The 22273-nt window shown below is 40.2% G+C and overlaps 3 protein-coding genes across 4 annotated transcripts; 2 read left to right on the plus strand and 1 right to left on the minus strand.

Annotated features, from left to right (window-relative positions):
- The first annotated feature begins 3678 nt into the window (after positions 1-3678).
- Positions 3679-14918, plus strand: gnl2 (G protein nucleolar 2). Its single transcript, XM_008291899.1, has 16 exons — positions 3679-3888; positions 4690-4774; positions 4882-4976; positions 5659-5798; positions 8564-8748; positions 8872-8938; positions 9048-9206; positions 9324-9437; positions 10584-10712; positions 11674-11778; positions 12199-12357; positions 12727-12834; positions 12939-13426; positions 13830-13915; positions 14176-14249; positions 14435-14918. The coding sequence occupies exons 1-16, from the start codon at positions 3825-3827 to the stop codon at positions 14576-14578; spliced, it is 2202 nt and encodes a 733-aa protein (XP_008290121.1). The 5' UTR covers positions 3679-3824; the 3' UTR covers positions 14579-14918.
- dnali1 (dynein, axonemal, light intermediate chain 1) lies at positions 14670-18424 on the minus strand. Of its 2 annotated transcripts, XM_008291897.1 has the most exons (6): positions 18344-18424; positions 17702-17835; positions 15981-16150; positions 15611-15789; positions 15167-15331; positions 15015-15056 (listed from the first exon to the last, which is right to left on the minus strand). In XM_008291897.1, the coding sequence occupies exons 1-6, from the start codon at positions 18422-18424 to the stop codon at positions 15021-15023; spliced, it is 765 nt and encodes a 254-aa protein (XP_008290119.1). In that variant the 3' UTR covers positions 15015-15020. The 2 variants fall into 2 exon arrangements, with proteins under 2 accessions (XP_008290118.1, XP_008290119.1); XM_008291896.1 differs by having other exon boundaries at positions 14670-15331.
- Positions 18425-18917: 493 nt separating this feature from the next.
- snip1 (Smad nuclear interacting protein) lies at positions 18918-21975 on the plus strand. Its single transcript, XM_008291900.1, has 4 exons — positions 18918-19206; positions 19427-19556; positions 20291-20829; positions 21024-21975. Exons 1-4 carry the CDS (start codon positions 19046-19048, stop codon positions 21274-21276), a joined length of 1083 nt encoding a protein of 360 aa, XP_008290122.1. The 5' UTR covers positions 18918-19045; the 3' UTR covers positions 21277-21975.
- The last annotated feature ends 298 nt before the right edge of the window (positions 21976-22273 follow it).

Here is a 22273-nt window from a genome sequence, read left to right on the forward strand (position 1 = left end):
ATGGGGGTGCAGTGGTTTTTTTAAGCAACTGTTTGTAATTCCTGCCACAGCATATTATAGCCTTGGGGAGCAACAGTGAGGAAGTAATAGCTTAATTGTATTGTTTGTGATGAAATTGTGTGCTTTTTGGTTGCTGTGGTTTTACAACTTGCTGTAAAGTTGTTCCTGTTGTAGGCTTGTTAGATTTTCACAGTTTTCCATTAAAGAAATCCCTTTGAAGCATGTATGTTATTCTTTTCTCCAAATTCTTATGGAACCTATTTGCTGGAACGATCTTACTTATGTTTGTGAGCAAATCTTTTAATAAATCAAAAGCGGCAGATGTTAATCCATTCCTATTCCCTGTTTCAAAAACATCTCCTCTCCTTTTGATGCTTTATATACCATTACTCACTTTGAAATCGTGTGTCAGTTTTTTTTTTTTCCAGTGGTCATCTCATCATTTACTTCATTTTGGAACGAACCTCTGTAGCTGTAAACATGAAATCTGTAACACACATGCTGGAGCTGAGGTATCAATCTGTGAAAGGCTCGGTCGTACTGTTATTAAACACAGGTGTTCTAGTGTTAACTGCTGACGCTCCTATCCGTATAACTCCAGGATTGTCAGTTGCAAACTTTTGGCTGATTGAATATCTGCCGTAAAGATCGATGCTGTGACTTCCAGTGGTTGGCTCTCCATAGCATTAGACAGAAATAGACAAGCTTTACCTGCCATGCTTCACAGCTGGAAGACCAAAAAGTGCACGGCCGATTTTTATGTCATGTGCCAAGTGTTCTCACACCACCGTTGTTCTCAACATTTTTTTTCTGTTATATGGGTCGATAAAATGTGGTTTTATTGTTAGCTGTAATATAATTTCTCCCGAAATCTGCTGTTCTCTTGGTTTAATTTGCAGCTGCTTTTTGCATCTATATGAAAAAGAGACAAAAGGACAAATGGCTAATAAACTATAAATAAACTTAGGTTGCACAGAGGTAATAATTGGCTGATATATTGTTGCTAAAATTACTGGATTTTCTACTTTATGGCAAGCAAACCCAGTTAGACTTCTCTTTCTGCTTCATGCACCCTGCCATAGGTTTTATTGGCTTAAAATTGCTTGTAAACCTTGCATAGGTCTACTGTTTTTCCTCCTGCTCATAAATTGTGGTAAGTCTGTCTCGATGGAAAGATGGATGGTCGGTCCTTGTCCGGTTGATTTTTCTGCATGCATAGTTTGATTAGTGCTTGCCCAATCAGTTGGTTTTCTTTGCGGTGGTAGTGCCTCGCTGAACTAAACTAGACATTTTCATGCAAATCGCACGGAGAAGGTCACATGAAGTTCAGCCAACCTGTTGGTTTAGCAGCTGTAAAATGTACAACCGCTGAATACAGATGTGAGGACAGAGGAAATATACTCTCCGTTCATTCAGATGACAGATAGCTCAGAGTATATAGCTTAAACTGTGTTTAGTGCCTCTTTTTATTAAAGTGCTTAACTGGTAGTGGATTTTTATGAGGAGAAGCTATTTTTTATTTTTTTTAAGGGAACAAAAAATATCATCTTTGGTAAATGAAACTCGGCTGGTTATTGACAAGTCCTGGCTAGCGAACAAGGGTGACCAGGCCGTCGCTGTTAGGGCGCCCAAACTTTGGAACAGTCTGCCGACTGAGATCAAAATATCATCATGATTAGTGTCTTTTAAATCTCTTATGAAAACATTCTTTTATGGGAAGTACTTTATGAAATGTTTGATAAATGGCTGTGTTTTATTTCCCCCTTTTTCCTCTTCTGTTGCAGAATCTGATGGTTTTTACGATCTTTGCTTCATGTTTTTATGTTCGCTGACTGGTTTTATTATTGTTGTATATTTTTTATTTATTTTTGTAGATTTTTTTTATTATTTGTCTTTCTGGTAAGCACTTTGTAGCTATTAGGAAAAATTCTGTATAAACAATGGTTTTTATTATTATTATAAATATTATTTGCAGTAGTTGTAATAACAGTAGTCGTATTACAGTCTTTTGCAATGGCATAATGCAGTCATCATTGAATATAAGGGTTTTAAACAGGTTCTCGTGACGATGTGTTGTGTTTTAAGACATTACATGGAAAGGAGGATTTATTACATGCTAAAGACATGTAAAGGAAACAGCTGATCATCGTAGGTCAGTGCCGTTTAGGGCACAGTCAGTGTTCTTAACACTGAGTGCTGTGAATGGTTTGCCAAACTAGACGGTTGTGTTTAGTAAAGACACTGAAAACTGTCCAATTGCAAAGGAAAAGACAATAAGAGCTTTGAAGGGACCACAACAACTGTTCATATACAACCATAACAGCTGGGTTTAAATGAAGCAGGCTTCAAATAAAACAGAACTTGACAACATATGTTTCTCTCCTGTCTGCATAGATCGACTGTGCTGGAAGAACATGTCTATTGCAGATGTAAATGTTAAAGTGGAAGAATTGTTTAGATTGAATGAAATGAAAATAAAAAGCATATTCTTCTCCTTATATTCCAGTTTAAAGAGGATAAAAAAACCCAAAACACTATATTGGTAAAAGATCATTTATTGCAATGGATTACTAATGCAGTCAGTTCCAATTTCATGTCTATGAAAATGAACAGAGAACATTCCTCAGTCTCCCTGCTGTATAAACTGAATACTGGATGGCGCCTCTCCAGGCCGGAGTCTCTACGAACTTGCCTACCTTGGCAATGAGCCACACTTGTGTAACGTACCGTATACACTGTAAAGAAAGCATCATAACAACCAGGCAAACTTTAATATACATACTCTGGTGTGTATTCTGGTGTTAAATAGGCCTGCTGAAGACTGGGTGAGAAAAGTATAGATTGTCCTATTAGTTTTTTTTTTCTTTTGCAAATTGCCTGCAGGCATAAAAAGAATATATCACAGCGTTAAACTATCTATGCCTGTTTAATGTTAGCAATGTGTATTTGCTGGACTATTTGCATTTCATAGGAAGGCTCCATAACCATCTGTACATTTAGCACAAATAGGGATATGGAATATAGGAAAGAAGGCTGTGAATCACCATTTAGATCTTCTTGTTGTTTCAATCAACTGAACAAATAAAACGTTAGAAACTAGAACTAAAAACATTTTGTGTCATTGGACTTTTCACCTCAGTATTCTAAAATTTGTGACCCAGCCCAGTTTATTAATTGCTATGCACCCTGTGACATTCATTATTCAGTTCAAATTACATACAGCAGCCACCCAGAAAACCAAGGCTGCAGTCAGCATGGCAGAGCAGAGCAGGGACATGTTGACATGTACCACTGTCCTAACACAAACTATTTTGCACCCTCTTCTGGAATAAATAGAGCATAACAATGCAGGATAACGACAGAGTTTTAATTTAAGTCTAGATATACTTTCCTCCCCAACTTGTCTGGATTTTATTGTAAAAGCTGTTTGATTTGACATATATCTATATAACACTACTTTTACATAATTGGTCATCTATAAATATGTATAGATCATTTTCAAAATAAAAGCTTGACGCTTTCGCACAACATAAATGAAAAAGTTTTTAAATGAGTTCACAATAAGTCATGATGACATCCATATCAATTACAATACACTCCACCGACGGGTTCAGTGCGCGTGCAGCCACGGAGCTCTCTGATTGGTTGTTCTCGCTGTCGCTCGTCCGATGACGTCCTTCCGGCTTCGCCATAGGAACACGTGTAGGGTGTAAAGTGTCGAGCTGAAGAGAGCAACAGCATCAAACTTCAGCTTTTGCCCACCTCAGCGTGGTCTTTAACATTTTTTTTTGTCTGTGAACGGCTTTGCCGACTAAGTGGTCAACATGGTGAAGCCTAAGTTTAAGGGGAAAAGCTCGATAAACCCCTCGTCGTCCAGCAGCAACCCCGGTGAGCTAATCTCCCATTAGCTATAGCGTTTGTTTACACCTAATGCTAATTGTTGCTAGCCGGTGTGGGAAACGGATTTCTGGGTTATTTTCTGTCGTTAAATCAAAGTGGTGATTATTATTATTACATGTGCTGCGTGTCTAAATGAGTCAATGAACGCACAACGAGTTAATTCAGTGTTAACTTCAGCTGCTGCTACAATGCAAAGTAGCTGCCAGATGTGGCGTTTTGAACCTGATATATTCAACTTATGGGGAATAAAAATACTGTTTCGTTGAAGTCAAGTTCATTTGCCTTCAAGTCTAGAAACTGCTGCTATTATTAATTGGTCGAAAGACTTCTCAGCAAGAATTTGATGTTCCTGAAAATAAATGTACACTCAGCTGCTCAGCTTATTGCATATTCCTGGCTAATGTGGCCTCAGTCCATATGGTTGCAAATCGAATTGAACTTTGATAGAGGTGATACCATTACCAACACTATTTTAAAGTTATCATACTAGAAATGCTTCTCAGTATAGCTGAAATATACCTCAACAGCACTATACAGACTCCGTAACTACCATGAAATTCAAACATTCAATCAGCCCTCGTTTAAAGCACTTTTAACAATATACCAAAAAACAAACAAGAAAACAAAAAAACAGATTGATTGATAAATATAGATTTCATAGCTAAGCTGTAGTGTTCACCTGGATAAATAATGAATAGGTTTACCTAATAAATTGTCAACTGAGTGTTTTGTGATAGCAGATGTCCTTTGTTGACGAATCATTCAAGTGACTGTGCGTGCATTTCACAGATCGAGCCAAAGGTGCTGGTGGGAACAACATGAGGGACCGAGCCACTATCAAGCGTCTGAATATGTACAGACAAAAGCAGAGATGGTAATTTACAATCAAGATTTGCATTCATTTCAAGAGACACTGATTGGAAAATCCGATGGAATGTTATTATAAGGATAATAATAATGACACTGATCTTTTGTCTCCAGTAATAGCCGTGGAAAAGTCATCAAACCGCTACAGTACCAGTCCACAGTAGCTCCAGGGACTCAGGCCAGAGTGGAGCCTAACATCAAATGGTTTGGTAAGTATTTTACCCCACTGTTGTCTGTGTTATAACAATGTATGCTGTCAAAGTGGCTGTGTTGGTCTTACCAAAGTGGATTACTACAGTTCAGTGATATTATTAATATTTTAAGTTCATTGTGGTGTTTAGCAAGATGATACAAAAATAGTTTAAAATGCTTTAACACATGTAAATGATCTGCAGTTATGCATCGTCGTTTAACCCTAGGTAGATCCTACCAAGGGTTTTGCATTGTGTTTGCTTTCACACATTCACACTCACACACTAGTGGTGGCTGAGTTGCCATGCAAGGTGCTCGCCTGCCCTGTGCAGCAACTTGGGCTTCAGTGTCTTGCCCGAGGATGCTTTGGCACATGGAGGGTTGCAATCACTGAACAATCCACTCAGCCATGGCTGCAAATTGTAAATGCAAATGACAGCTCTAAAGAACAGTCAGAGTATTATTGTTTTAATCAGTTAAATAGCCGGTTAACTGGAGACATTCACCTCAATGCTTTTGTTTTCTGTGCTGAAAGAAGGAAGACCTTATGACTGAAGTTAACACAGTTGAGCACCCCATTTTAAGTCATCAGTGGAGGAGAGGAGATATTAGAAAACTCACAAGACAGGCGTGTTATCAGTGAAAGGATATCTAAGATTGCCAGGTCTCAATTTGCAACCTACATCTTCTGTACTTCAGCAAATACACGCGTGATCAAGCAGTCATCCCTGCAGAAGTTCCAGGAAGAGATGGGAGCAGTTCAGAAGGATCCATATCGTGTGGTGATGAGACAAAGCAAACTGCCTATGTCCCTCTTGCATGATCGAGTCAAAGCCCATGTGAGTATAAATGCTATTAACCTCTTGTACTATAAAAGAAAAACCATGTTTTTTGTCCTTTGCTGTTTGTTTGATGGATGATGTGAGACCAGAAAGGTTCTGAAGGGGTTATGTGCATTGTTTGTGGAAATTAACGCAAGTTTACCGGCATACAAAGCTTTTTTTTTTTTTACATTTGTACCTGGTTTACATCAAACAATGTAGATGAGGATCACTGCTCTGTCTTTCTTTCTCTTATCTGATTAACGTGAGGACTCACTTTACACCTCTTTCATTTCTCGCTCTGCCCCACAGTAAACATGAGTTGACATTGCACTTGAAATGAGTGAGTTGCCTATTGCCAAGCAATAACATTTCCACTCCATAACCAACACAGTTCCAAATAAGATAACATCTAGTTCTTCTTGTTCTTATGCCATGTGCTGTAGCCCCTCGTGAAATTCCAATAGAGGATAGTACACCCCTGTGCAGGATCAGTTAGATGTCAAATGATTCAAATTGCACCACCTGTCAATTCAATTATTTCTAAGTTGACAAGTAAATATTTCCATCTGTAAACAATCAAAAGATTTTTTGTTAGAAAGACTGCATTGAAGAATAAATGTGAAAACCACTGATCATTGAGACACAAGTTGGAAAACCTGTAATTATTGAAACAAAATTGAGTACACTTGTGTTTTTTAATTATCATAACTGAGTCAACATTGTTTTAAAATGACTTGTGAACTTTAGAACTGTTCTGACCTATGCCTGTTTGTCTGTCTGGATCAAGGCTCCATATGAAAAATATTTTACTAGAGCAATTTAAAAATACCTGATTGGTGATACTTTGGGCTGCAAGGTGGCTCAGTGGTTAGCACTGTAGCCTCGCAGCAAGAAGGTCGCCGGTTCGCGTCTCGGTGAGGACACCCGAGATCTTTCTGCGTGGAGTTTGCATGTTCCTCCCACACAGTCCAAAAACATGTTGAGATTAATTGGTGATTCTAAATTGTCCGTAGGTGTGAATGTGAGTGTGCTTGGTTGTCTGTCTCTAAGTGTAGCCCTGTGATAGACTGGTGACCTGTCCAGGGTGTCCCCTGCCTTCACCCTGAGTCAGCTGAGATAGACTCCAGCCCCTTTGCGACCCTAGTGAGGATTAAGCGGTGTATAGATAATGGATGGATGTATGGATGGATGGTGATACTTTACAAATGTGGAAACGGATACAAGAAAATCTGTCAAAAAGTCTATCAAAACACAGTTGCAGCAGTAATCAGGAGGAAAGAGCCACACTACCACGAATCAGAGCAGTGGTTGTGCTTCTAAAACGACAGCGCTGACTAGTGACTGTTTACAGGCAAGTGCTTCATATGTGGCATAGGGGTCATCAATGGAAATCAAAGTTTCTGTGACAACTTAGTCACTGAGAAGGACATTATATAACGTCCACCTCTTGTGATTGGGTTGAGGAAAAATACTTGCTGTTGGTAACATAACAGTAAGACAAAACTCTGGTGAAGCAAATGAAAAGAATGAATGTTGGGAACACATTGCTTGGTCAGATGAGACCAAGGTAGATTGGTTTTTGGTTTGATCAGCCACGACTACCACAGGGAATTCATAGTCTTGACAGTGTAGAACGGAGGTGGAAGTGTGATGATACTGGCCTGCATGACCACAAAAGTTGTTTGGGATGTGACATTTATAAATGGTTTATAGATGGTATCAATCATGTCTTCAAAATACTGGCTGACAAGATGATTTCCAGTCTCCAGAAGCTTAGCAGAGGAGGAATATTCCAACATGGTAATGATTCCAAAGCACACGGACAAAATCACGCAAGAATTTCTGAAGGACTGTAACCTGGTCTAATATGTCAGTTGACTTGAATCCAGTGTGCACCATTAGAGGATTTTGAAGCCAAATGTCTAAAACAGTTGATTGACCAGTGGATTTATCCTCCAAAAACTAAGCGGAACGGTTTGTTGTTCAGTTGGGAAATGTGTTTTGAAAGAACCAGAGAGCTTTGCTGAAGACTTTGGCAGATAGTCCAGGCAACCTGAAGCTATAAACTGCGTGTTTTCTGACAAACCCTGTAACCTGCCTCCATCTCCTCGCGGTGGTGTTGCAACACGAGTATGGCTCGCGTTTTAAGATCACTGGAACACTTAATCAGCACTGGCACAATCTCTGCTGTTACACTGGCTTTGTCGTAGCATACTTGGGTGCTCTGTTTACTGTTTGCAGTTGCTCTGGGTTTTTGTTTTTTTTTCTTAAATTCTTAAACGGGCTGTGCCACTGTGGCTGCATCAAAATTGGTTGTAACAAAGGAGAAAAAAAAGGCTTTCGTGTCATCCATTTGTTTCAAAACCAAAGCATGTTGTTCAAAATATAGATGCCCGAATAACTTAATAAGACTTAACACATTGGGTGAGTTGTACAAAAATTAAACTCCTGTAAAGTTGTAATGAACATGGACGTTAGCTATAGAGACCACAAGTGTTCTTTGTCACAGACTGTAAACTCGTTTATCAATGCTGTAAAGTTGGGCCTTTTAACAGGGCAGTCTATAGGGATTGACCTGATTTTGAAATCAACCTTAAGCGGCCAATCAAAGAGCTGCGGTTACTTTTAAGTTATATGCACTGTGCAGCTTTATTCAGTAGGAAAACATCAAGTAGACAATACAACAACTTTGTTAAAAACATAAATATCTACTGGTGCGCTCTTGTGGGTTACTGTCACAGTCAAAGCAGTTAAAAAGTTTTGTCTTTTCGCAACTGCAGAACTCTAAGGTGCACATTCTAGACACGGAGGGATTCGAGACCACGTTTGGACCCAAGGCCCAAAGGAAGAGGCCCAGTCTCATGGTGGGGGATGTAAAGGACCTCGTGGAGCAAGCTGAGGCCTCGGCCCTGAGCTACGATGCAGACAAGGACAAAAACCTGGTTACCGAGGACACAGGGGTCCGGTAAGATTCTCACTAGATGCTATATTAATACACACTAAATGTATGTCGTCAGGAGCAGAGTTGCTGAGTTTTTGTTTTTAGAAGATGAGAGTAAATTGCTTTTACTATCTAAATTTGCAACAGGGATGAAGTACGCGAGGAGATTTTCAAAAAGGGTCAGTCAAAGAGGATCTGGGGAGAACTTTACAAGGTATCATCTCCATGCTGCTCTAAATATTGTGCGTTCTGTTAATGTAGATATGATGCACTGAAGTGTTGTGTGATCATTCCACATTCCTTTTTTTTTTTTATTGTAATAGGTGATTGACTCATCTGATGTCATAATCCAAGTGCTGGATGCACGTGATCCCATGGGAACGCGCTCCAAGAGCATCGAGACATATATGAAGAAAGAGAAACCTTGGAAACATCTGATCTTTGTTTTGAACAAGTGTGACCTCATCCCTACCTGGGTGACGGTAAGATGGTTACAGCCGTCATCCTTACTTTACCATTTTGTCTGGGAATGATTGTCTGTTGTTTCATATTATTAAGTTGTGCGGCTGTCTTTTTGTCTCTGCTCAATCTCAAACCAGAAACGTTGGGTAGCTGTTCTGTCCCAAGAATACCCGACTCTGGCTTTCCACGCCAGCCTCACCAACTCGTTTGGTAAGGGCTCCCTCATCCAGCTGCTCAGGCAGTTTGGCAAGGTAAGCAAGTGCCTCAGATTTAACATCTCTTTGATTTGTCATGAGCCTGAGCCACTTAATGATCCGGTAACAAGCAGAAGTGGCACAGAATTAACCTATTTGTCCAGTTTTTGGAAGTAATATTAATCTGCAGCAGAGCTATTACTCGACTTCTAGTTTAAAGGTGCACTATGCGATGCTTGTCCAACAACTTTTGATAAATGTCAAACATGCTAGCTATTTAAATTTGCTAAGTAAATAATAAACAACATTTATAAACAACATTTGGCCAACATTGCGGACTTCACCTTTCAAGCTTGGATATTCTAGCCCCGTATTGTAGTTGTAGTATGAAGACATAGTTTATACCATGTTATTAATTTGTTTGAGTTTGTTTGTTCTAATATACAAGACCAGAGCAATCGCAGGCCTTCATTAATATGAGTTTTTTCATTTTCTAGTTTGATATGAACACAAACGCAATCAGGTTTATATTTTATTTTTTTAAATATACATGATTATGTCTCAATTTTGGTAGAAATCGACATCTGTGTCAAAGCACAGCTATTAATTTAATATCAATGCTTTTGTTAGGCCAATATGGACAATGCTGGTATTCATTGAGCAGGTCTTTGTGGTAATATCAGAATTACAGATATCAATATGATATATAAATTAAACTAATGATAATATTGCTTGATTTATCATCTGTTTAATTATTAGTCTAAAGACAGTGTGTATATCTGTAGTCAAACAATTCCGTAATCATATTTCCAAAACCTAAATTGCATTATAATAAATAACTATAACAAAGCTTAACATTACGTTTACGTTGGTACAAGGTTTTGTCTGTGTTGCCTACTTTCAGACCTTATCACGCACTCTTATGTAGTAAAAGGTTTGCAAGGTCATTAAATTGAGACATGGATTTGTTTTAAAAGGTTTTTAAAGCTCTTTGATTCTCTACACTGTTAGCCAAAAAAGAAGGACCTTTTGAGGATATATATATATTTTTTTTTGCAGTTCTGGGGTGATGACAAGTTCAAATAATACTGATGAGAACAGAAACCCATCTAAAATGACCTCACTGAAATGAGGAAACAATGTTTAGGAAACACAACACTCTGACTTTTATTTTTTATTTTTTATTTTTTTTGCCTCCCACAGCTCCACACAGACAAAAAGCAGATAAGTGTGGGTTTTATTGGCTATCCAAATGTGGGAAAGAGCTCAGTCATCAACACTCTGCGGTCTAAGAAGGTCTGCAACGTGGCCCCCCTCGCCGGAGAAACAAAGGTAATGTCATCTCTCCTTCACAAACTGTATGTAAACCTGTTGTGTGCCAGAAAGCAACAGACGCGACGAAAAGTCTTCGAATGAGTAAAACAGACCACGAGAACCTACAGTTTCTTGACTGATTTTGAATTTTTTATTATTGTTGCCCAACTTGTGGTTACTCTGTGGTTTATATTTTATATGCAGAGGTGAACGGAGCTTCGGTTCAGCGGGGAGGTGATGTGAGGTGAAAAGATGCATGTTACTTGCTGCTTAATTCGGTAATTGTTGATAGCTGGAACAACAGAAGTAGTCAGCTCTGTGTTCTTAGCTGTATAACTGAAAATCTAAGTGAAGACCGGGCCAAGAGAAAGAACAACAACCTTTTTTATCCTTAATTTCCTCTCTCTTGGGCTGCTTATCCTGTTTGGAAGCGAACAAGGGTCTGAAGCCCCCAATGTCCAAAGAAGGGTCAAGGGGAAAGCAAGGGAAAATATCTTGACTTTTCCTGGCTTGCCAAAGCTGTGAACTTGGACCGCAACAGAGGGGAGATTTTTTGCACACCTATCCAATGAATCTGATGGGCCTGTGGCCAGCACTCCTTTATTTCCTACCTTGTCTTTGATTCTCACCACATACCCGACAGCAGTGAAAGCCAAACAACCTCATGAGCCGCAGCACTACGGTGACTCTCATTCCTCTCTTTTTTTTTTTAAATAGTGGTATTTGTTTATGTGGAAAGATACAATAAAATCCCTCTAGTTGATGAACCAGTCATAGAGGGAAAAATTAGCTGTGTTATGACACAGTTATTACAGTTGTTGAACAAGTTCCACGTAGTCGTTTCATATTTTGCTTCCCCGATCACATTTGTTGATTTTAACATTATAAAATATCAACAAGGTAAAAAAAAGTGTCTCATGTAGTGTGAACCTGAAGTGCTTTGACCATTCATACAGAATTAACCTTGTGGCCTTTCTAGGTGTGGCAGTACATCACGTTGATGAGGCGCATCTTTCTCATCGACTGCCCCGGTGTCGTCTACCCGTCAGAAGACAGCGAATCTGATATTGTATTAAAAGGAGTGGTAAGTCTTTCACATTATGCTTGGTTCAAAGTGTTTTGTATCGCAGTTTTGTGAGATCTGCCTTGTTAGCTCCTGCTGACACCCAAATACGACAAAGAGGGTTAAATTGTTTGTGCTCCTCACACGGTCTGAAAAACTCAAACACAACTCATAGAAACAGTGTCCCATTAACTGAGGGTAATCCGCCATCTGTCAGCGTGCTATTTCATCAGTCCAGAGTAAATGGAGTGCGATGAACAGACTTCAAGGTGGATCGGGCGTCATAATAATAATACCTGGCTGTTTAAAAAGGTCTTGATCAGCTGCAGTTCTGATCCTTTTTGGGGATCAGAGGGTTCGCATGTAGACCACACAGTCCCCGTAACTGAAAGGTTGCAGGTTCATATCTTAAATCTCTTACCTTTTTCTTTCCTCCCTAAGGTTCAAGTGGAGAAGATCAAGAATCCAGAGGAGCACATTGGGGCGGTGCTCGAGCGTGCCAAGCCAGAATATATTCAGAAAACTTACCGCATCCCTACTTGGAAATCTGCTGAAGACTTTCTTGAGAAGCTGGCTTTTCGCACTGGGAAACTTCTAAAGGTTCCTCTTTCATTTCTGTACTTAGAGGACTTGAGCATGGGTTACTGGCAACTGCTTTGCATTTAGCGTTATTCTGTTTCAATCATTTATATGAAAATCTATACGTTTTACATGAAAATGTGGTCATAAAACAAAACTTTATCATCAGACTGAGCAGTCATTTTAAATTTAATCTTGTCTTGTTTTTATACTGATGCTTTAAACTCATGCCAGGCTGTTTGGTTCGTCTGCTTTTTGAACGTGCGAGAGTAATACGTCTGATCTGTTTTCTGCTTATGTACATTATGTTCTGTACTCTCTTGACAGCATTCACTGAAACAGTCAAGTGTGCATAAACAGCTTGAACAGTGTATTCTTGCTTTTGTACAGGGGGGTGAGCCAGATCTTTCCACAGTCTCTAAAATGGTGTTGAATGACTGGCAAAGAGGACGCATCCCCTTCTTTGTAAAACCTCCTGGACCTGAAGGAGATGAAGAGGTAGGAGTATACTGAATTTTTCACCTTGGCTTTTTCACTACATGACTTTTTTTTTTTTTTTTCCATCAACTTGTGTACTCTGTGTGGTATTTTAAATTCTGTAGGACCAGAAGCTGTTGCCAGTTGAAGGACCATCAGAGGTTCTGGAGAATGCGCAAGAGGAACAGCCAGACAACCCAGACGCCATCACAGAGACACATGAGGAGCAGAAGCAGCAGCAGCAGCAGAGAGAGAAGGAGCAGGTCAAGAAGATTCTGGCAAATGTCCGACAGAACTTCGGCAAAATCAACGTGGCGCCTGAGTTCAGCGAGGAAGACTTGGTTCCCGTGGAGATGCCAGACCTGGACATGTCTGACCTTTCCGGCTCTGACGGCGAGGAAGAGTGCGAGGAAGACGAGGACGGCGAGGAAGATGGGGCCAGCGCTACACCAGCAGACGGAGACAGCGAGGACGCCGAGCCTACAACCTCTCAGAATGACAAGGCAAAAGGCAACAAGAGTTCACGGGAGGTCATACGCGAGCTGGACGAGAAGATCGCCAAGTACAAGCAGTTCTTGGACCGAGCCAAATCCAAGCGCTTCTCTGCAATCCGGTCAGTTGGCTCTTTCCCAGACCTCAATTCCATACTTTCTTTGTCTTGTGTGTGTTTCCCTTATTTTGTTTTATTCAATAAAGTAATGTGAAGTTGTCAAGCAGAGATGCCATGCATTTTAGGTGGTCCGTGCTAATCAGCCTTTAAGCCACTGAGGACTAGCAGTCATCATTTTGACCGTCTCATCAGTGACCTGTTTGCATAACTTTTGCGTCATTGTGTTCTTTAATCTGCATTTCCCCTTGTTGGATTTCAACACACACCGAAGAACAAAGTCAAATAACAGTTGTATAGTTCCACTAAGCCTAATCTGATTAGTGTTCATTTCAGCATATCCCAACAGGAGTAAACTGTTTGCTTTGGTAGGTAACAATTTACTTTTCTTTTTCTTCTCTTTGGACAGGATACCTAAGGCGCTTTCTGACAAAGTGTTCACAGACATCAAGACTAAACAAGCAGCAGCGGCGGCGAAACAAGCACAAATGAAAGGTAGTCAATCAACATGTTTGTCGTTACTTTGTATGGTGCTGAATGTAGAAAACATTCAGGGAAGTCTATCAGATGTGGTTAAGGTCCAAAAAAAAAATCTTCCACACTCCCACGGAACAAAAAAAAGCAGATAATCAATTACTGATTGAATGATATTTTGCCGATTAAAGGCCTGTTTGTATTTGTGTTTGTATGGCTGGGTCAGGTTGACATTCAGGCAACTGGTATCAGAGTTGATAAATCTTCTTTTTTGAATTCAGCTGTAAATCAGAGGGGCAAGAAGAGAAAAGCTGATGAGGAGTCCAACCAGGCTGACAGACTGACATCTAAACAGGTATGCAATGTTTGTTCTCACTGACGTCAAACAGGCCAATCTGTCTTGGTCAGCACATTAGACGAATGCCATTTCTTCTAACTGATGTAACAGCAGTGTAGATAAAAAAACCAAAAAAAAAAACAAAAGCTCTGGTCTTTCTTAAGATTTGAATTTATTCTCTTTCTTTTTATCCATTTCTACAGAGAAGAGCCATGGACCGTGCTATGAAGGCGAAGAAAGTTGGCGTGCGTTATTACGAAACGCACAATGTGAAAAACAAGAACAAGAACAGAAAGGCCCCAGCAGCAGCCACAGAAGGCCAAAAGACCAAAAGATCAAAGCACTAGACTGGCAAAACACAACATACGTCATTGACCTGTATTTAAATTAGCCAAAAAGGCTTTGTTTTATTGAATCACAACTTGGTAAGTGGTGCAAAGGTAACTGAGTGTTAAATGAATCAGGTGGCCACTTAATGCCTTACGGTGACCTCGACTCTCCCACAAGGAAATCACTCTGCCTTGCCTTTTCAACTTTCTTCAACCCAGAACTGTTTTTGAATGACATTTCATTCATCATTTACAAATGTACAGCTCTCTTGATGTTCAAGAGAAATGTGCAGTAATTGTTTGAAGTATATTTGTCATGCCATGCTGATAAGAAAAATTAAATATTTACTAAACTAAACTCAAGTTCTCATTTATTTATCATTTAGAAATAAGACAAAATGCGAACGTAATAACATCCTGTGCTGGGAAATGGCAACTTTGCTTTTGTTTTTTGTTTTTTTTACTTCTTTGGCCTAATTATCCCTTCCAGTTGGACCTGAAGAGAAAGACAAATAAGTGAAGTAAATATTGGGACAAGCAGCACAGCTAGTGTTGGTGCAAAATCTAGGAAGATGTAAATTTTGTTTGCTGGTATGAAAACGTTACCTTGAGCTGCTCGTTGGTTCTCTGCAGGAGCTGAATTTCCCTACGATACTTTTCTTCTTCCACCTGTCGCTTTTCAACTTCTCTCTTTTCAACTTCATCACATTTAGTCCTCTGTTCATTCAGTTTCTTCCTCAGAGCTTTATTGTCATCCTCCAGATCCAGAATCTTGGAATGTAATAAAATACACTTATCAGTTTGGTTCTGATGCAGACTCAATTCATGCAAGTACTGCCACCATTCCTGTTTTATAATAACTGTAAAATAAAGAAACAGTGCTCTCTGCTGGACTGAAAGCCAAACTACAGTCTAACTGTAATGCCATAGCTTTAAACGGGTGGCTCTTTAAATCTCTTGTTAATTGTCAAGTGCACGTTGTTGTGCTGCTGTGTTCTGTTGGTTTTTGCAAGACATCACAAAAAAACATGAGTAACTCCATGTCCTCACTCTTTTTTCCATGTCCACCTTGCCTTCTTCAGCCTGCAGTGCTTTCCTTATGCGGAAAGCCACACTGCTTTCATACAGTGTCTGGTAGGCAGCAATAGTCATTTGGATCTGGTCTCTAACCCGCAACAGCAGCATACCCCTCTCAGCACAGTTGATGGTTACCTGTCTGATTAGCTCATCTTGAAACAAACAGAAAACTGGGAAGATTAGACTGAGTTTGTGCAAGTGAAAATGTGCGTAATGAAGATACAAATATAGCCATGTAGAGCTCAAAAATCGATATACAGGTCCTTTGGGTAACTTAGTGCTTTTTTTTGAATGTATCTTCATGTGATATCAGTGATCACCAACATCTCAGCCGCCTCCTTACCAAAACACTGGGAGTAGAGCTCCCAGCGGACAGGGCAGATGCCCGTTTGTCTCGCCTGTCTTTGCTGCAGCATTTTGTCCAAGAGTTCTTCGAGGTTTATAACATCTGCTCTGGTACAAGGTACACTGGACACTTGCTGCACCCAGAGTTGGTTTCCCTCTATCCATTCCCTGCAATGGCACAAGTTTGAAAGTATGAACTTGTTGAACAATATACAGTGTATAACAGCGGTAAGTGCACCCCTGAAATATCACTGAATTGGGAACTGAAGGATATGCTGTTATGCAAAATTGAAAGGTAATATTTTAGATTTACTGTATGGAAATACAGACCCCACGGTTAGAACTCAATGCAACAAAAGTCACTCCCCCCGTGATTATAGAGATTTAAATCTGATTTTTGTTTTTTTTTCCTCTCAGTATTTCATATGGAAACCTTTTTTAATGACAACCACAATCTTTCTCAACATGGAAGATATTTGGTCTAGCATCAGTTTCTAGAAAGATGTTCTGCCATCCTTAAGATAGAATTTTTCTCAGCGTTTTGTTTTTTTTCTGGAGGGATTGTTTTGCTCTATCTTTCTTTTTAAAATAACCCAAAGGTGTTCTATTGGATTTTAGTCAGGGCTGCAAGGTGGTGCAGTGGTTAGCATTGTTGCCTCGCAGCTAGAGGGTCGCTGGTTCGCGTCCCGGCGAAGACACCCAGGATCTTTCTGCGTGGAGTTTGCATGTTCTCCCCGTGCAGCGTGGGTTCTCTCCGGGTTCTCCGGCTTCCTCCCACAAGGTCCAAAAACATGTTGAGGTTAATTGGTGATTCTAAATTGTCCGTAGGTGTGAATGTGAGTGTGTTTGGTTGTCTGTCTCTAAGTGTAGCCCTGTGATAGACTGGTGACCTGTCCAGGGTGTCCCCTGCCTTCACCCTGAGTCAGCTGGGATTGGCTCCAGCCCCCTTGTGACCCTAGTGAGGATTAAGCGGTGTATAGATAAAGGATGGATGGGTGGATTTAAGTCAGGTGACATACTTAGGTCATAATCTTGCCTTTTTCCCTTCTTTAGAAACTCTTGTGTGCACAGTTTGACCTGGCATGTTTGTACCAAACAACAAGCAACATTGTTTTTCTTGGATGCCATGAGGTTGAAATTATAAACCGTCCTTCACACTGTAGGAGCTGTCAAGGAAAGATTTTCACTGATAGCCCCTGTCTAGTCTTGTTCCTGACTTAAGTTATATTAGCTTCTTACCTTGCACGGCATTTTCAAAGGATGGCCACTGAGGCTCTGATGAGTGGTACTAATGGCTGTTGTATACCTTTTGCTTATTGCTGTTATTGTGTTTCAGTTGATTTGTATATGTCCATCAACCTCCCTAAATCCTTTTCCATCTTTTTGAAGTCTCACAATCAGATTTTTCGATTCATCTGGCAATTGTTTTAAACGTGGAGCCAAGATGCGGACATGCAGATAGGTTTTCTAAGTTGCGTGCCAGTGATCACAGGTGCATTCCCTTTTGTTGCACTGAGTTTTTATTTTGTGGCCTGTATTTTCAGTAAAGCCTTTCTAAAGCATGTTTGCGATTGTTTCTAAAAAGAAATACTCTGCTTGTCATCTTCGAAATCATACATTTTATTGATGCAATTACGAATCGTTTGATAATTAGGTGACGTTGCACAGCAGCGTACTAACTTTTGCTGTGTACTGTGAAGCAGATGTGGTGAACTATACCTGGGTGGAAGAATGTCATTCAGGATCTGCTGGTTTTGTTGCTGGATGGCCTCAGAAGAGCCTGCTTTTGGTTTAGGAGGTGGTGGAACAGGTGCAGAGTCAGCAGGCTGAGGGCTCACTCTCAATGGACGTCCCTGTAGGGAAAAGTCTTTTCTATGACACACTATGTATTGCTTGTATTTAATATGATGTGTCCTCATTAAAGTATATTTTGCAATCGCTGACACCTTATTATGAAACTATCTTATAACCGTTTTATTTTGTTGTTTTTTTACATTTACAAGCCCACTCATTAGTTAACAGGATACAAATGATCCAAATGAGATCTTTTCCATACACATGAGCGTGGTGACACACAAAGAAAGTACGTTTTTCTCTGTTTTGCAGTTGTGTATTATTAAGAATTTACATTTACCACCGCAATCAAAGAAAAAGAAAAAAAGAATAAGTGAAAATCGTCTGAACTACACTTTTTCAGACCCTTACACATAGACCTGTGTCTAAATGTTACTGAATAAAGACAATTCACTATGTGTCGAAGATTTTTACAAATTTTGCATTCGCTTAAAGTATGTTATGTTACATTCATCGCGTACTCTAGCAATAACTAAACGCGGCTGCTAACTTATTTGGTAAACTCACCTTTGGGGATTTTGTGTCACTGCTTTCTCTGACCAAAACTGGATTCTCATATTTCAGGAGAGAGTCGGCTGGTGAAATCATTGTTTGACAAAGAAAGAAATTAACTAAAACTATCAACTAGAAGTATTTTGGTTTCCAAAATGTCGCTACTGACAGTTCGAGCTCTGTTTGTGTTGTCATGGCAACAGCGTTCGGGCGTTTCATTCTTATCTATCCGAGGGAAATTAGCGGTTACGTTCACAAATGTTCGCTATATTTGCACTGTTTCAGTGTTGCTACTAATGAGCACAACAAACGAAAACAGCCGAAGAGCTGCTAGGTTTCAATTTTACATAAACGCTCCTTTTTCCACTTGTAACGCTTTTAAAACGCGCCTCGTGTGTTTTAGGACCAAAGTATGATTAAAAACAAAAAAATAAAATGATGAAGCAAATTCTATCCGACTTCTCTTTACTTTAAGCAGTCTCGGTTTTGTTTAATAAACAATTAATGACATAAGTAGTCGCGGCGGAACCAAAGTGCAACGTGGACAGCGACCACGCCGAGATAAATTCTCGGCGAACCGCAGGAAGCGGAAGTGCTTGATCTTAACATAACAGTCGAAGTTTGTTAGATTGTGAGGCTTTTGTTTGTATTTGCTTTGGTGTGGGTGGCGATGTATGTTTAGTCACATAACGGTCGAATTGGTATAATTGTTTGGGAATGGCCAAAGAAAAGCGACACAGGAAAAGGGAATCTCCGGAGCGGGAACCCGAAGTTAAGGTAAAGCAGGAGCAACTGAGCCCTGGTAGGCCACAGAGATCACGCCGCTCGAGGTCGAGATCCACCGGCAACTCCAGTCCACAACGGAGAAGAACGAGCAGGTATATACAATACAGTCACCATGTTGCTTCACTTTTGACACGTATTTTGTGTTATTTAACTTGACAGCCAGCCCCACACGCGTTAGCCTGCCAGTCTTTACGAGTCAGATTAAAATAGTTGTTTTGTTGGTTGTCTTTAAACATTGTTCGCATCTTAACGGAAGCTGAAAGAAATGTGCCATGTATCGTCGTTACAGAGTCTGTTACGTTCTTCACGTAGGTCACCTGCCAGGACGAGGGACCGCTCACCAGGTAGAAGGGAGACCTCTCCCGCTAGACGAAGCAGCAGATCTCCGAGAAACAGAAGGAGTCGAAGTCCTCATCGTGGTGGTGATACCAAAATAAAGCGGGTGATTAGGTGTTAAATTACTGAGAAGCAATGCAGCCTTCTAAGACTCAACATAATGGAAAAATGACCGTTGATAACCCACGATTCCTTCAGTGGCAAAACATTATATAATTCTCTACTAAGATATTCTGCCAAAACGTGTAGACACCTGGCATTTATGACAAATGCCACGTACAGCAGTTTCTTATGTTATTATGTCACTTGTGAACAACGGACGGATGCTGTACGTCACTTGGTACACTGGCATTGCAATGGATATCAGCAACTAATGCTGAAAAATCAGTAGTAGCAAGTTTAAAAATTACAGTTTTCTAAATTTAGTTTTTCTACTTTTGTCAGAGACAGTCTATGCCTGCAATGTGTAGACTACACTTGGCCACAGTTAGTTGTTCAAGCAAGCAGAGCAGAGACAAAACACAAATAGATTGCACAAGCTACATAGAAGTGGTCATTATTTGCAACGATGCTGGTCACATGATTACCAGTTTAAAATTGTGTATTGTAATGGTATGTTGTAGTTGTTACTGTGACTACAGTAATGAACCATTTATCAGTTGCATGTGTCATAAAGAATATGCCACACACAGCGGTAGCCATTTTTAATTTTGGGAGTCAGACTGAATGTAAGAGATTATATAACCTCTGTGATGATAAAGACTGTTCAAAGCTGTAACTGTGTAAGTTTGTTCTGGATCTTCTTTCTTTAAATGCCTTTTTGTTCCAAATATGTCACAGGAACGGGATGAACACAGGGCAAGTGATGAGCGGAGGAGAAGAAATGACCAACCAGAGGAGAGACGGAGCAGGTGGGAATCAGACAGGCCACGGGAGAGAGACCGCGGCGGAGAGAGACATCGGGAACGCAGCGCACTTGCATCCCAACAAGCTGAGCGACAGCAGCATGATGAACGACGCAGGGAAAATCGTCAGCGGCGTGAAGAGAACCAAGAAGATGATTTTGGACAATCTGAAGGTGGGAGCAGTGACACAAATGCTCCTCCTCCTGACAAAGAGAAGCCCAACTTTGAACTGTCAGGGGCACTGACAGAAGACACCAACACATTCCGGGGAGTGGTGATCAAGTACAACGAACCACCGGAGGCTCGCATTCCAAAGCGCAGATGGCGACTGTACCCTTTCAAGAATGATGAGCCCCTTCCAGTCATGTACATTCACAGACAGAGTGCCTATTTGTTGGGGCGGCAGAGAAAAATTGCTGATATCCCCATTGACCACCCATCCTGCTCCAAGCAACATGCAGTATTCCAGTATAGGTAGGAATATTAGTCATCAGCTAAAATGTTTTCCGCTATGATGCGTGTTAGACACACTGATAACTTCAGTATAATCTTAACAAACATTAAACCACAGTAATTTATTTTCCTGGCCAGTGTGTTGTCTTAAACTTCAGTTGTTCTGTTGCTGTGCTAATAAAACCGGTCTATTTTTCCTGATTGTCTTTCTGCAGACTGGTGGAGTTTACACGGAAAGATGGTACCCCGGGCCGCAGGGTAAGGCCTTACATTATCGACCTTGGTTCCGGCAATGGCACCTACCTGAACAACCAGCGTATCGAGGCCCAGCGCTACTACGAGCTCAAAGAAAAGGATGTTCTCAAGTTTGGCTTCAGCAGCCGCGAGTACGTCCTCCTGCACGAGTTCTCAGACACAAGCGAGGTGGATGCCAAGCAGGAAGAGGAAGACGAGGGCCTTGACGAGTAATCCGATCCCAAATGTTGGCGTAATTCTTTCAGGTTGGATAACATCATCATCATCATCATCATCATCAGTGTCAACAAAACAAAGAGCGTATTTTTGCAGGGAATGGAGCAATAAATCAAACAGATATATAGGGGATTTAATTACAAAAATGGAACAAGATTGTTTTGTAGTGTATATTCTGTAATTAACAAACTCTTGCTTAAACCTGCCACAACTGTCTCAAAGCAGACTTCCTATTCTCAGGTTGTTGTGTAATGTGTTTGTGATGCATGACTGATCTTACATCCGACAGCGCTCACAACAAATAAGTGCTCAGTGCCAGGTGAAGGATATCTTGCTAATCAATAGATAGTTATCTATTTTTCGGGGTCACAGCACTGAGTACAAAACATAGCTTATCGTCTATGTCCATGCTATATATGTAAGTGTACATTACATTATTGGAATGTGAGCTCTAGATTCATGTTTGTTAAGCTTTGCTTATTGTCAGAGTCGACATTACAGACATACAACTTTTGAGCATATGGCCTTTTTTTTCGTTGCTTTGTAGTGCAGGGAAAATGTACAAATTAATGCTGTTGTGTGTTTCTTTGCACCACTACAGTGTGTATTTAAAGACTTCTCCTTTTATTTTTATCGTTCAGAAGCATTGGTAGTAAATTTCCATTTTTGTACTGTAAATAAAAAAGGAACAAAAATGATTGTCTGAAGAGTTTCATTGTAGACAACTCCCTTGTGTAGTTTCTGGATTTTTTTTGTGTGTGACAGATTATCAGACATTAAGAAGCACTTTGTGTCATAATTCTTTAAGAGCCACTTACAGATCTTATTTTCTTCATGTCTACTTTTTGTTTTTAATAGTTTAGTAAAGATTCTGTGCAAGAAAACACGGTTAGAAAGGAGAAATGCTCAACTGGTGTTACACTCAAAGCCTGTTGAGAAATGCGAAGAATCTTGAGTCGTAACTTCACAGCAGAGGTCATGCGAGAGTCGAGGC

This window comes from Stegastes partitus, unplaced genomic scaffold (genome assembly GCF_000690725.1).
Source record: "Stegastes partitus isolate 25-593 unplaced genomic scaffold, Stegastes_partitus-1.0.2 Scaffold768, whole genome shotgun sequence".
NCBI lineage: Eukaryota > Metazoa > Chordata > Actinopteri > Pomacentridae > Stegastes > Stegastes partitus.

Coding starts and splice junctions, on each gene's coding strand:
- gnl2 (XM_008291899.1), top strand. CDS start 3,825: ATGGTGAAGCCTAAGTTTAAGGGGAAAAGCTCGATAAACCCCTCGTCG. Junction 5,799..8,563: donor ATGATCGAGTCAAAGCCCAT/GTGAGTATAAAT, acceptor TCGCAACTGCAG/AACTCTAAGGTGCACATTCT. Junction 13,916..14,175: donor GAAACAAGCACAAATGAAAG/GTAGTCAATCAA, acceptor TTTTGAATTCAG/CTGTAAATCAGAGGGGCAAG.
- dnali1 (XM_008291896.1), bottom strand. CDS start 18,424: ATGATTTCACCAGCCGACTCTCTCCTGAAATATGAGAATCCAGTTTTG. Junction 17,836..18,343: donor GTGACACAAAATCCCCAAAG/GTGAGTTTACCA, acceptor TTTTCCCTACAG/GGACGTCCATTGAGAGTGAG. Junction 15,332..15,610: donor AGGTGGACATGGAAAAAAGA/GTGAGGACATGG, acceptor TTACATTCCAAG/ATTCTGGATCTGGAGGATGA.
- snip1 (XM_008291900.1), top strand. CDS start 19,046: ATGGCCAAAGAAAAGCGACACAGGAAAAGGGAATCTCCGGAGCGGGAA. Junction 19,557..20,290: donor GTGATACCAAAATAAAGCGG/GTGATTAGGTGT, acceptor AATATGTCACAG/GAACGGGATGAACACAGGGC. Junction 20,830..21,023: donor CATGCAGTATTCCAGTATAG/GTAGGAATATTA, acceptor GTCTTTCTGCAG/ACTGGTGGAGTTTACACGGA.